At 51.6% G+C, this 14,059-nt stretch overlaps 2 protein-coding genes across 2 annotated transcripts; one reads left to right on the plus strand and one right to left on the minus strand.

Annotated features, from left to right (window-relative positions):
* Window positions 1-1,849: 1,849 nt before the first annotated feature.
* Window positions 1,850-3,341, plus strand: CGGC5_v007664 (uncharacterized protein; the record flags this gene model as incomplete). The annotated part of the gene is made up of 6 exons (XM_032025006.1): window positions 1,850-1,993; window positions 2,052-2,424; window positions 2,477-2,594; window positions 2,643-2,707; window positions 2,759-2,789; window positions 2,849-3,341. 6 exons carry the CDS (start codon window positions 1,850-1,852, stop codon window positions 3,339-3,341), a joined length of 1,224 nt encoding a protein of 407 aa, XP_031878366.1.
* A 5,612-nt stretch (window positions 3,342-8,953) lies between these two features.
* Window positions 8,954-10,279, minus strand: CGGC5_v007665 (uncharacterized protein; the record flags this gene model as incomplete). Its single annotated transcript, XM_032025005.1, has 3 exons — window positions 8,954-9,673; window positions 9,727-9,765; window positions 9,848-10,279. The coding sequence occupies 3 exons, from the start codon at window positions 10,277-10,279 to the stop codon at window positions 8,954-8,956; spliced, it is 1,191 nt and encodes a 396-aa protein (XP_031878367.1).
* Between the last annotated feature and the right edge of the window lie 3,780 nt (window positions 10,280-14,059).

Consider the following 14,059-nt stretch of genomic DNA (forward strand, 5'->3'; position numbering starts at 1 on the left):
ACGAAGAAGGCAGTGATTGAATGAAGGTGGGGAACGAGATGCTTCAGAGAAAGCTCCGTACAGTCACCAAATTTGGATCCGTTACCGCCAGTATCATCAAGCCGAAGCGGTGTGTTCGGCGTTCATGTCGGAGAATGAGGAAGTATCACCAGGGTACGATGACAGCTGCACCCATGACACAGAACCTTGCCTATAGGCTATAGCCTCCAAGTATATGAGACTAAAGGAATGAAAGGCTTCTCTTTTTCTGCGATCAATCCTTTACTTCCTGTAATGATGTATCTGAGGCTCTGTTCATCGGACCGAAAACACTTGAAACAGGACACCGCCGGAATAGGATCACTTATCCGTGGACCTATTAGTTGTTGCCGCCCTGAGGAGTCTGTCTTGAGCCTCATTGAGGGAGAACACAGCTTTCCTTTCGACGGCATTGTGGCTGGATGACTGGTGGACTAGCCGGCATGCTTTTTCCCCCAAATTTATTACTCTAACACACTCGTATTTGGCTTAGAAAGCAACTTGAAGACGTAAGAAAGTCCATGTGTCGGGCCGTACTGCGCCAAACCGTCCATCGAGGAGAACCAAGGCTATATCAGGGGCTCTTCACGATCCTCGTCTTCCTGCAGCAGATCCTTCTTGCTCCAAGCCAAGAGATTCCAAAGCCCGACATTGACACCGGCGACTGAGCCACCGCATGAGGTATCAATCGCTGGGCTTCGATCGACTGATGTGTGAGTTGATGTGTTCTAGTCCGAAATTGAAGTCCTTTTCTTCAGGGACTGAAGAAGTTTGCAGTTTGTACACTTTCCTAATCAAGAACATCCTTCGGGTTGCGTATGTCATGAGCTAGGTCTGGCACTCCCTCAGGAATACTTGCGCGGACGACCAGCGAGAAATCACGCGGCCGTGTTACGATGAAGCGTCCCAAACCCACGGTAACCAATGCCGGAGCTCTGTCAAAGATTGGTAAGATTAGATATGACAGACAGCAGGAACATCTCATGGGGAATGACATACTACCCCTCAGACGTCTTCGTGTGACAGGCCAGGGTCGCAGAAGTCCCCCTCCCACTTTAATGTTTGTCACCTGTAAGCGGTATGCCGACACGACGAGGCCCTGTTCACGCTGACAAGTGGATTGTGCGGTTCTTGACTGCATTGGCTGGAGCTGTGGGTTTCAGTCCATAAAGAGGACGAAAAGCCGTTGGGGCCGGGGTTGTTGGTTCCTGAACATGCGTTGGAGCTGGGGTTGTTGCACCCTGACCACACGCTGTTTGCTCATTGATGTTCAATTTGGTAAAGTAGACAAAGATCAGCTAGCAACATTGTCAAAATCTAAGTTGCCTCTTACGAATTAGTCCCCAGCCTCACCCGTTGCATAGACACCACAAACATCTCAACGCCGCTTCCACGACTTCACTCACACTGTGGCCTAGAACATCGATCTTCTCGCCAAGAGCTTCTTCAACACCAATGGTGTGTATGACAAATCTGCGAATTTCCAAAATGACAGAGACGTTCTCACGATGTCCTGTGTTTGCCCATCACCGGGGTACCGGAACATAAAGATCTACGCCCGGTATCTGGGTTCTCGATTTAGCACTGTCTTCGACCTCCCGTTCAGCCGCAACTTCAACAAACACGCCGAGGGATCAGTTCAGCACCAACGGCGAAGCATCCTCAAACAATGTCAAATTTCGGGGATCCGCCCGCCGGGAGAGGCGTCAGCTTCCGGCATTGCGCGAGACTTGGCATCTGCTGCAGCATTCATATTTCCTCTCGCATCCCGTCGTGTTGTTCCATGCTTTCCACATACGTCGGAAGCATCATCACTTGCGCTCGGAAAACAATGGAAGACAAAGGGCCCCTAATCATCGCAGCCTGCTGGGCGTTCACGGGACTGAGTCTCCTATTCGTGGCCGCCCGACTATTCGTTCGACTCGCGGTATACAACAAGCTCATGAGCGACGACTACTGGATCATTCTCTCAACCGTACGTCTTTTTCTCTCCTCACCATCAGCCCAAGCTTGACCACCTGACACAATAAAAGATCTGCGCAGTTTGTTCAAACTCACTAGTCATCTTATCAGTTCATTGGGGCAACGGACAACACTGGGACACCCTCGACCAGGAACACCAACAAGAGGTCATGAGATGGATGATCGTTGCATATGTGCCAGGAATCGAGACACTCGGCTTTCCCAAGTTGGCGGTCGTCTGCCTTCTCTCACGCCTCCTCGCGCCTGGCAAATTGCACCTCCGGATCTTGTGGGCGCTGAGCATCGGCTGCGTTATATCGCTCACTGTCACGGTGATGACGCTCTTACTGCAGTGCTCGCCTCCAAGCGCTGCCTGGAACTTTGATTTACCGAGGGACTGCATCAAACCAAAGGTCATTGAGGGTTTGGCTTTTTGGGCTAGTTGTAAGTCGGGACGCGTTTTCATGGTATGGACGAAGCAGCTGATGATGTTTAGCCTGGTCCGCGTTTCTCGACTTTTATCTCGCAATTTACCCGGCCGTTGTTCTTTGGAGGCTTCAAATGTCTATGAAGAAGAAGATCGGTCTCACAATTGCCCTGGGTATGGGAGTGATGTAAGTCCACACCCCAGATTGGTCGGTGCTCAGGCTGATATATGACAGTTCGGGTTGCGTTGGCATTGTGAAGACGACCGGCATTCCTACGTTCTTGAGTGAGGACGTTAGTTGTAAGTGAATCGAAGTTGCTTTGAAGGATCCGGATCTAATGATGCTTCCAGATGAATTATGCGAGCCTCTGTACTGGACATCGTAAGTTTCCCAGCGTCTTCCCCTGAGACTTCAGTCAGCTTACCTCAATATTCAAACAGCATCGAGGGAAACCTCATCATCATCGCAGCCTGCATTCCGATCCTCGGACCTCTCCTCGAAATGTTCAAAGGTCGTCCAATCTGGCGCACTGACAAGAGCTCAAGCAACCGCCAGTACGAAGACTACAGTAAGCAAAGCACGCAGAAGCAGCAGGACGCGATCGAGCTTCGGAGCAAGCATCGCAAGAAGGTCGATGCGTACGGGTTCACGATACACGCCAAGGACGAAAGTGAAGAGGCTATTGTACATCCGGACAAACGATCCGCGAGCGCCTCGTCTGACCGGAGGAGTGGCGGCTACAGTCAGGAGGAGTCGGAGCACCACCACAACCATCACCGCCAGCATCACCGTCAACATCAACACCGCCACCACGGCGGGACGTACCATAATCATGGGGAGCATCAGATTGTAAAGAGTACTGCGATCACCGTGACTTACGACCAAGGAGAGGAGGGGCCAACGTCAGCGGCGACCAGGTGGGCTGCTATTTAGAATGAATCAAAGGGGCATCCCTGGATCAATATGAATTCAAAACGACACCGAGCCGTCTTTGCTTCTCTAAAAAGTAGCCTCAGTACGATAGTTCCAAAATTACTAGAATAATAGACTGTGTGTAGTGCAGTTGAAAATCGAAAAAAGCAACCCAGACTGGCGGTACACAACTAGAGGCTTTGCTTGGACATATGTTGCGCAAGAGCTCTTGCAAACTTTTGGTTTTTTCAAATGAACAGAGTGGTACTTCACTTGTTTCTGTTTGTGCTCATGGTTTTGCGATGACGATCAACATGCATCCCGCTTACGAGACAATCAAAAACACATAGAGTGCAATAACAAGAGAAATTAAGAAAAGTGCAACAATCCGACAACATACGGACGAGATTAACATGATGTTCAGTTTCCTTCCCTCCATTACTGATAGTACCATACTTTTAACGTTATTCCTCCCTCAGGGCAACTACAGGAGCGCTGCTCTGGTGTTTTCTCCGGACCTCAAGGCTTCCACCCCCTGCCTTCTGAAACGCTCCTACCCTCCCAGAATTCTCTCGCCTCGCTCCTTCCACTTCGGATTACTACTAGTCACACGATATTGGGGCACACCTGGCGCCAATTAAATCCATTAGCACCAATTGCCACAGCCTTACCCATAGGAACTTTTGGCAGCCGCAAATGCAGTCATACTTCTTCCCAAAGACACCTACATGCCGCTCACTACACTCGTTATACTCCCTTACTTGCGGCCGCTACATCGTTTCCAGAGCGGTTTCCATTGCAGAGAAACTTCATCTGCAGGATGGCTTTTCTGATAGGGACGGGTCTCTAATCAGACCTCTTTCCTTACATGGCGGCTTCCCTCGTAGGGTAGCTTCCCTCGTCAGACTTCGTTCCTCGCGGGTCAATCTCCATTTAATCGTGACTTCCTTGTCTGATACTTTTCCAGTGGCCTGTTCTGCTTCATGCGCGGGCGCTTGACCTAAAGGCCGTGGTCGCCTCGCCACCTTACTCTTCTTCACTCACAAAGCGATCACTGCAGGCGGCTCCCTCATCTTTTGAGGCCGAGGAAGAGTATTGGTGAGTCTCTTATTCGCGTTGGTCCTCTTTCGCCCAACCCCCCCCCCCCCCCCCCCCCCCCCCCCCTTTGCCCCCTTTTCGACCTTACGTGACCGAGTACACCGGTTTGCCACGCCACTACTCATCTCTACTGCCACACGCTATGTGGTTTCTATATACCGAGGGTTGAATCATGAAGTATGCAAGACGCCGACGCTATCAAGAAGAACCTTCCAAAGCACTAGAGAGCCAGGGTCGAAGATGGAACGACTGATACAAAATGCGCCCATTTTAGCTTTCAAGTTGATGGATTTCAAAGAAGGTGATAGTGTGGCTATAAGTGAAATTATTAATAGTCAAGCTGAAGTAGCTAATGTTCTCTAGACAAGAAATAAGGCCATCATCTGCAACGAGAAGCTCAGCGCTGTGGACAGCGGGATGGACGACAGGGACGACAGGGACGATAAGGAGCCTTGGAGAATATGTTAACTAACGCACGACCTTGTAAGTCCTGTTGACTTTCGCTACTTGTTCAATTGCTAAATTCAGTCTTAGGAGACTCCCGCAAAGCCGGCACACGCTACCTTTGGCGCCCACAGGACAGGTTAGGCATCCGCAACATGGCTTGAACTCGCCTACGGCAATGATATTACACGTCTTATCGAGCTCTACCAAGCCATGAAGGCGACACCTTCCCTGGAGGCCGTCAGCAAATTTCTCGAGAAAATCATAAAGGAGACAAACTTCTTACGTCCTGTCATTCCCCAATTGCGGCATTGTAGTGGAAAAGCCTCGGCAGCTAATCTGTGGGGTTTGGAGTATCCAAAAGAGAATATACACCATCAATATCTAAGACAACACGGATCCTCACTATCCTCCTGGATTTTCGCAAAGGGTGTAGGAGAAATCAGATTGGTGGCCACTGTGCACCGTTAAGACCGGCCGGGATCCTTACCTACGGACTGGTCACGTCATCGAGCTCCAACTTTTCGATTTGTTTGGGATCAAAATCCACCATAACTTCGTGTTCTCCTGCGAGGTTCTCCAAAACGGGGTATCTTTCCTCAAAGCCGACGTCATGTGACGAACTTCCAGTGGCATCCAGCCCACACTAGCTCTCGCGTAGTCTCACATCGCAGGGCATTCTTGGAGATGAAAGCGAAGGTAAACGAAGACGCCGTACTCAAGCTGTCGAAGGCCACGGGCCAGAGCGAAGACGAATGCAAGGATTTCCCCTGAAAAAGGTACCTGGCATCCCCTTCGTCGTGTCAACCCAGAGGAGCTGGACGTGGGTGTCGGCGCCATCAGATTGTCAAGAGCACTGCGGTCATTGTCACTTATAAACAAGGGGAGGGGGTACGGACGTCAGCGGCGACCAGGTGGGCTCCTATTTGACAAGTACGCAAAGGGGTTTGGCGAATATATTAATCGTGGAATATGGAGCATCTATGGCTTAGTGATAAGGGGGAGGTCGAATGACTTCATCCACTCATCTTGTGTTTGGTCTTTGTGGCCTTGCACTACGGATTTAAAATAACCCCACCCGACGCACTTGACGCACGACGCACATTCCAGACGGACTAGAATAATCAGACTGTATATATTACAGATGAGAAACACTGGAGTTGAGAAATGGTGAAAGCAGAACTTCCAATCTGTATTGTGACATAGGTATCTCAACTCAACAGGCTTGCTTAATTCCGGTCATCGCGCAGCCCCTCGTATTTCATCATGCGTCGGGAAAGCGATAAACCGAGCTCGTTGCTGTTGAGTTCAGAATCAGACCTGGGCGCTTTAAATGACACTTAGAGATATCCCGATGAAGTGATAGCCAGCATGCTTGAGAGCCTATGGCCATCCCACGATAAGTGTTAAATGTTGAACGTGTTCCTATGCTTCTGCAAATGAAGACCCGAAACCAGCGGAAGGGGTGGTTGGTAACTGAAGAGACTACATCAAGGTCTAGTTGAACAACTTAGGGGCCATGTAATTCGCGTGAAACTTAGGTGTTGTCCAGCACTTCTCTGCACGGACTGTGCGAATACACCGAGAGGGAATCGAAGCGATAGCAGTGGGTTCATGACTGGGTACTGCTTCGTACCTCATAGATCATAGGCACTTGGGCGTTCCATCTCACTGAGCGCTGGCATCAACACACAAGAGGAGACTAGCGGATTCACGACAGGACGTGTAGGACACGATCGCTTGCACCATCATATATTCTATGGCGCCATGCATTGCTGTGCCTGTAAGTTTAGGTTGTATATAACTTACGTTTGTTCCGCCTCGAGCCAATAACGGAAACAAATCCGGCTCTCGCACTGTGGAAGTTCATCTCCGCCCCTCTGAGAGGTATGCTTATCTGGCTGAAGCCTATGTGATGAGCTTTTGCGGAGAACCACGCATGAAAATCTTTAAATACTGCCAGCTTATTCTTAATGTAATATTTAACGACCTGTAGTGAATATACAAGACAGCGAAGGACACATGTTGCGCGGCCCACATTCCCATAGTGTCACGCGGAATCCAGGAATACTTTAGGTTGTTAGGTCGTGATTGCTAGTCCGCTTTTGTCTAGAATTCTACTAAAGAGGTGCCCAGATGCCAGAGATTTGGCTTGGGACCGCTCATGTATCAAGAATCAGTCGCGGTTTATAGCGATTTTATATGCCGGTTGTATTGATGGCGCCAGGTATATCGAGCCCAGGTAAGCATTTATCAGCTTCCCTTCGCAAAGAATGTCTGAACTACACTATAGTTAACGATTCAAGTGAGACGCGAGGATTTCAGTGAAAAGTATCACCAATCGACAGTTGAGAAGATATTGTGGCTTCGTAGTTGTAGCATGTAGCCTGTCCATTCTTGTAAATCTCCTTGGGATTATACTGAGTTAAACATCGCCACTTCACCTTTTTTGTCGGGGGCTTATTCATCACCAATCAGAATCACCTTAGACATGAAGGACGCCGACAAGATCTGGATTGATGTCATGACAAATCATCGCAGCCTTGGACAATTGAGGATGGGGATAAGCATTGAAAAACCGCATGGCTTCAGATGTCAATCTCTCGGGCTCAACTTCTGCGATTGCTCAAATTCATCCCAGTCAAAGAAATATGATTTATATAGTTTGAGTTGAACTTCTAGCACTGCTCCTCGTGAAGACATCCGCCAACATCAGATGCCGATACTTCTCAGACTTGATTAAAGTTATGCGTTTGTTGAATTTGGAATCTTGAAATCTCACAGATAGGACCAGAAGCCAACATAGTCACATCGGAACTCGTAGCAAGAGTCTCACTTACGCTTCCAACGGCGTCAACCACTGGCCAACCGCACGCGCACTCCCCCGCAAAGATCGCCTAACCAAACAGAACCCTTCCCATAAATCCCAAACCTTTGGCTCGACCCCAAAGACACATCAAATTTGCATAGAGAATGACTGAGAGAGTGTCCGACACCAATTGCTTCTATGCAGCTCACCCAAAAGGGGCGGGGCATCCATCCCACTCTCACCTCCCCTCCCCTCAAAAAGGGAGCATGACATCAAATATCGATGCGGCTTACCTTCCAATCATTGATTGACCCTCCGCCAAGCACTGAATCCGAGCCCGACCCAACAGCGTCAAGCCCGCGCCAGCAGTGCAAAAGCCCCGATGTTGCATCCGCATCCCGCCCCCGCTCGACTTACACGAGGTGACATCGCTCCGATCGGCGGCCAACGCACCAACTGGTCTGAGAAAATCCACGACAGACAGCGGATGAGCATATTTTGCGATGTGGTGATCGAGATGCGGTGCTTCAATGAGCTTCAGGAGCGTGACGCTGGTTTGCCTGCGTCCAGGCAAGGGGAAATCTGCCTAAGAGAACCTCCGCCTGCCAATTACGTAAAGTTCTCACCATATCGGAATGCCGGGGAAGGAAATTGCTACCAACCTGGAAGGCAGGTGAAGATGTGTTACGTGAGGAAAGGCGCATATGCTGTGTATTTACGCTTCTTTCCCGTTTGGAAAGGGTATCGATGTTCTCTGGGGAAGGTACCTGGCCGTTGGGGCAAGTGCCCGACCCTCCTTCAGTTGAACCCATGAGCGTGGTGCCCAGAAGAGAATCTGAGGAATAGTGAAAATGGTAGCAGGATATTTCGTGTCATTATTCCATTAGTCCCAGAGCCTTGCGCCCGGTCCCCAATCTCTGCCTTCATCTAGGTATATACAAGAATATGATTATGGTCTACTACTGCTGGTGGCTCCCATGACAAGGGGCTGCCGTAAGACCTCTTGTTGCTTAAGAATTATCCCTCCTTCCCAATGCCATAAATCGCCTAAATCGCCGTTCGACCGTGAGCCTCCGCCATTTTCCGTCGTTAAAGAGTGTATTGGGTATATGTCATATCCATGATGCTGTTGTAGCCGTGGTATATCATTGGAATTAATCATCAAGGTCATTCGTTGAATAAAATGCTCTCCTCAATCGCCTTTCGGCATGCAGAGCGCGTATATAGAATTGAAAGGAATAGACGGCCAAATTGGCTCATCTGAAGCTCAAGCTCGTCCAACTCAGAGCAGAGCAACGGCACCGAAGAGACCAGCCAAGAAGGCCGCGGCGGGGGCCTTCTGGGCGTTGGCAGCAGCCGTCGGAACAACCACGGGCGCAGTAGACGCGACGGTAGTTCCTGGAAGGGTGACGGCGCTGGTGGTCGGGACGACGACAGTCGATGGGGCCTGAGTCAGAGTCTGGTGGACAGTGCCGGAGACAGTGACATAGACCCAGGACTTTTGAGTGACAACGGACTCGCCGCCGACTGTGACGGGAATCGTGACATCAACGTGCTTCGTCTTAGTCTCGGGGTAGACCTCAGTGATGGTCTTCACGGCCGTCACGTAGATCTTCTTGGTGTCCGTGCTGGTCACCCAGATGGTCTCGCCGTGCTCAATGGTCTTGTAGGTGGTCTCGGGCTTGGTGATTGTCTCGTACACCTCAGTCTCAACATGCTTGGTCGTCTTGAGAGTGGTGTAGACGTCGACCGTGGTCTGAGCCTTGGTCACAATGGTGCTCGTGGTAGTGTAGACGATCGTCTGAGTGTGCCCATCAATAACCTTGGTCTCAGTCACTGGACACAAGCTAGTTATTGTGGTGTAGTCTATTTCGTGAGCGGTCTTGGTCACGTCAGGAAGCTTCTCAGTCTCGTAGACCTTGGTAGGAACCTCGGTGACGATCGTGGAGAGCTCGGTGGTGGTGATGGTGTAAGTGTGTCCTTCCTCAGTGATGGTCTTGGTCTACCAAATTGTCAGCAATGTACCAGGAGGCTTCTAGAGTTGTTTCAACGTACGATTGGACAGTAAGAGGTTATTGTAGTTAATTCCTTGTCCTTTTTCCCATAACGTTAGCAAGGGGCTCCAAGTTGTGCTTGCACCAAATAGGTAGCCGTATTGGGCTTATCTGGCACTTACAGTGGCGGTGACGACGGCAGTAGGACCGGGAACAGTCTCATAGACCTTAGTAGGGACCTTCTCGGTGATGGTGCTCAGCTCAGTCACTGTTGTGACGTAAGTGTGCCCATCCCCGGTCACAGTCTTAGTAATTGGGCATAAGCTCGTGTAGGTAGTCCAAGAAACCTCTGTTTCGGTGGCGTAGTCGGTAGGACCCGGGACGGTCTCGATAATCACAGTCGGGACCTTTGTGACGATGGTTGAAGTCACAGTCTCGGTTTCATAGTATGTGGTTCCGGGACCGTAGTGGGTCTTGGTCGTAGGACACAAAGTTGTAATTGTTGTCTCAGTTACCGTCGTAATCGTCTTCGTCTTGTCCTTGCCGTGGTCATGGTCGTCGCCGGTGGCGATGGCGGTGGCAGCCAGGGCCAGGAGGGCAGAAGTGTACTTCATGGTTGCGGGTGGGGCGGGTTGGGGTTGAGAGTAATCAACGAGAGATACTCCTTGAAACGATGGTTGGAGGAAGCAAGAGCTGCGACTTGAGCGAGAGTCTCTTAAGTAACCTTAACGACTGAGTTACTTGATAGCACAACGAGGTGGCTGGCTAGGAGATGGAGAGAGGCTGGACAGAGCTGCAAGAGGATGGAGAGTCAAGACGGAAATGGCCGAGGAAAGCAGGATGGCTGGTATGCTTATATCTTGAGAAGGACCAGAAGGCCGGTCTGCCCGGGCCTTCTGCTTCCTACCTGCAGACGAGCAGGAAAGGATGTGAGAAAATGCGGAGGTCGCGATGACATCTTCCGGTCGACCAACAGGTCTCGTCGATCTCCACAGCGGCTTGCATTGGTCTTGGGCCATGTGGACAGCAGACAGGCCACGGTCTGACCCATGAAAGAGACGATGGGTGGAGGGACAGGGAATAGTTGCCAAGTCTGTGATACGAGGAAAGGCGATCTTGGAGATGCAGACCAGCAGTGGGAGAGAGTCTAGAGCTCCATGCGTGGCTGGAGAGGGGCCTCGTTGCGTGAGTTATGCAGAGATGCCCATGGTGTGAACAGATGAACGAAACAGTCTCGGCCGAATGGCGACACAGTTGGATTGACCAACACGCAGAACACAAGCCATACGCCATCCGGTGTGCGTAGCGCCACTGCAAGTAAGAGAAGAGGTTGGACGACGACAACAAGGCTTGACAAGGTTCACCATTACCCATGTCAGATTGACAGTCAGACTGGTAGCTTGTTCGATGGCAACAGCGAATGAGAGAGACCGAGGTAGCTGAACAGGGCCGATGGCGTCGGATTTGCAGACTCTAGGCAGACCGCCCTGGCCCCTGTCAATGATGCCGCCTAGGCGTTGAGGCGGACGCGATGCTCGAACGTGCAGGTCTCCTTGACTGGCCGCTTGTTGTCGGGCACGGCCGGCCTTCACAATGACACACAACTGCGTATGTGTAGTTAATATAATTGTCTCTTATGTGGTGAGCTTTCCAGGGTCACTCAGCCCAATCGTGGTCATAGGAATCGCTGCAGGCTGCGACAGAGAGGCAATGCTGCTTTGCCAGGGCTTTTTGCTAACTCTGTCTGACTAGCAAGCTGAAGATGCTGGCAAGGCAGCACTGCAGAAGCGTGACGGTGATGTTTGCCAGCGATCACCATGCCCCTCCTTGTCACCATCGAGTCTGTCATTCTAATGGCAATCGTTATTCGTGGGCTACAGCCTTAGCTCCCCACGGATCCAAGTCGTCGAAATGAAATTGACGCTTTGGGGACGCGGCTCATTCGTATTTTTGATAGCATTCAACCGAAGCTGTCAATCCTTTTCTAGCTGCATATGTCTGTTGGACTTGCCATCTGGATATGAGGCAGTTGGAGTGAGGTACAAAGATTTCCGTCGTTGGACAGAGAACCGTGCTTGATGTGTGTACAGGAGGGCTCGTGTCCAGGTCGTGGCACTTGGCCAAGGATCTGCAGCTCACGGGAGCCGACCAATGAAGAAATGCATGATGCTGCAGTCTAAAATCCTTGGTGCACAGGAACGCGTCCAACCAGTGAGGTGAACCAGGAGCGGACGAGGTACAAAACTTGATTTGGTGTGGGCGCCAAACTTTGTGAACGAGCCGCGAACATGGTGACCAGGCCAGCGGCGGATAGCACCTAGAGTCCGGCAGTCAACGGAGGCTCCAAGTTGTGCTTCCCATCCCACTTCGGGTCCCCAGATGTGGCTGGTGATGTCAGCTTGAAGATGGGTGAGATGACAGTCGAAGGCTTTCCGACCAAACGCAGCCGAGACTGGCGCACTCGCGTGTGATCCGATAATCCGACGCGTCTGTCGGTTGACATGCGAATTCTCGGCAGAGTTCAGAAGTGCCGTCGTTGCCCGAGCATCATCAGCGATCGCCCTGGCTTTCGCAGTTTTCCGCGAGGCATGCTTGGTCGCCCGAGCTAGCCTGGCCGCCGGGATTGATGTGGTGTTTGCTAACAGGAACTTGCCAATAGCTCGCCGGATGATAGTCCCGGTAGGGCAGCTAAGGCAAGGACCCAAAAAGCCGGCGACTGTGAAGTGGGCAGATGAGGCCTGGCGGACGGAACGCGCCATGCTGGATCGGGAATATCGGGCGTATGTTGGTCGACGAGCTTTAGAAAAATGGATGACTCGACTGGTGAGATGCTGGAGCTCGATTGCGGCCAGCGCACGAAAGGGTTGTCGCGGCAGAGCTCTCGAGTCCTTGCAAGTTGCACGAATAAGCTGCGGGTTGGTGGCACCACAACATGGTGCTGATGTTCAAGGCGAGGTGCGCGGCCTAGGCTGCTGACGGTCAGCGAACAGGGAGAACCTTGAGTCTTCGGCCTTGCATGTCATGCCTTTTCGTCTCGTGAGGCCTGCGTGTTTGCGGCGCCGTTTCTGCGGTTACTCCGCGGGCGGTGCTCTTATGATCTCTTGAAGTTGCGCAGCGTTTGTGCCCGCTTCGAGGCCTGCATTGTCTTAGTTGCGCACTTGAATATGTTGTCCACGGCAAGGCTCAACACCCGAATGTTCCGATCTCACATCCGGAGGGCACTTGACAAGACTGCGGTGGCATATTGGCTAGTTGGTCGAGACCATCGACAGAGTCAGTTGTTGTGACCAAGTCTCTCCGAATAGGAAGGGCGACAGCACGCATGGCGGGGCGGGGCGGCGTGGCAGACTTTGAGCGGGCTTTCGATGGCTGGTGCGATGATGGCTTCGTCGGGAACGGCACAGATGCCTAGGGCAAGGTAGGATCAGGAACTGGCTGCAGGTTGGATATGCGGAGGACGACGCCGGGCAAGGGGACAAGGGCGGGCAATGTGGGTTGTGGCGCCTACGGTTGTCGGTGTGGGCGTGATGGTGTGCGAGGGAAGACAGACTGGAGGTGTGGGGAAGACATGGAATATTGGAACCAAGGCGGGAATAGCCTGTAAGAAGTCACGAACAGGCCGGAGAGAAACCTGGGAAAGCTGGAGCGAACGAACCAGAAGGGCGTGAACTGCGAGGATGAGGAGAGAATACCACGGCGGGAGGAGAGGGGCAGAGGAACAGAGGACGTGGGTAAGAGAGAGAGGTTGAGCTGAGCGAGGTGGTGGTTGCCATCTCAACCATGCATCCTGCTGTCCCGGTTCTCATGCGACATCCATCCCATCTCATGCTTCCCGACCTCTCTCTGTGTGTTGTGTGTGCATCATTTGGCTACCTACCTAGTCTTTTCGGCCCCCAAAGACCAGCAGTTCGCCCGTTGACCGCACTCTGCAGTGTGAAGGAAAAGCATCTGGACTCCAGACGCCTTTTATGCAAGCCACATGCAAATCGAACAAGATGTGCTTTTCCTGCCATGCACAACGCACTGGGCTGCATGTCCAAATTGCTTATACGAGCAACAGACCTGGGGCGAACAGAGGAAACAAAACGTCTTGTGGACAGAATAAGCATAAGACTCGGCGGGGATTACTGGCGGGGGATTTGCACCTAACTGTCACCGCAGATCGTGATGGCCCTCGAATGCCCCATCACCATTCCCATAGCGTATCCATAGCCCCATAGCCCCTCCCGGCACAAGGCCCCTCGCCCCAAACTCCAACCTCTTTAGCGTTCCAAACTCTACATTATCGTGGTATGGTGCACCAACTTCAGCGCCCGACTCCTTCTTACCAGCCACGACACAGTTTATTCCGATGTTTCTCGAAGATTACCGTGAAAAGTGCGTGGCATCTGCCA

The sequence above is a fragment of the Colletotrichum fructicola genome, assembly GCF_000319635.2.
Source record: "Colletotrichum fructicola Nara gc5 chromosome Unknown KSG_Nara_v1_contig04, whole genome shotgun sequence".
In the NCBI taxonomy this organism is placed as follows: domain Eukaryota; kingdom Fungi; phylum Ascomycota; class Sordariomycetes; order Glomerellales; family Glomerellaceae; genus Colletotrichum; species Colletotrichum fructicola.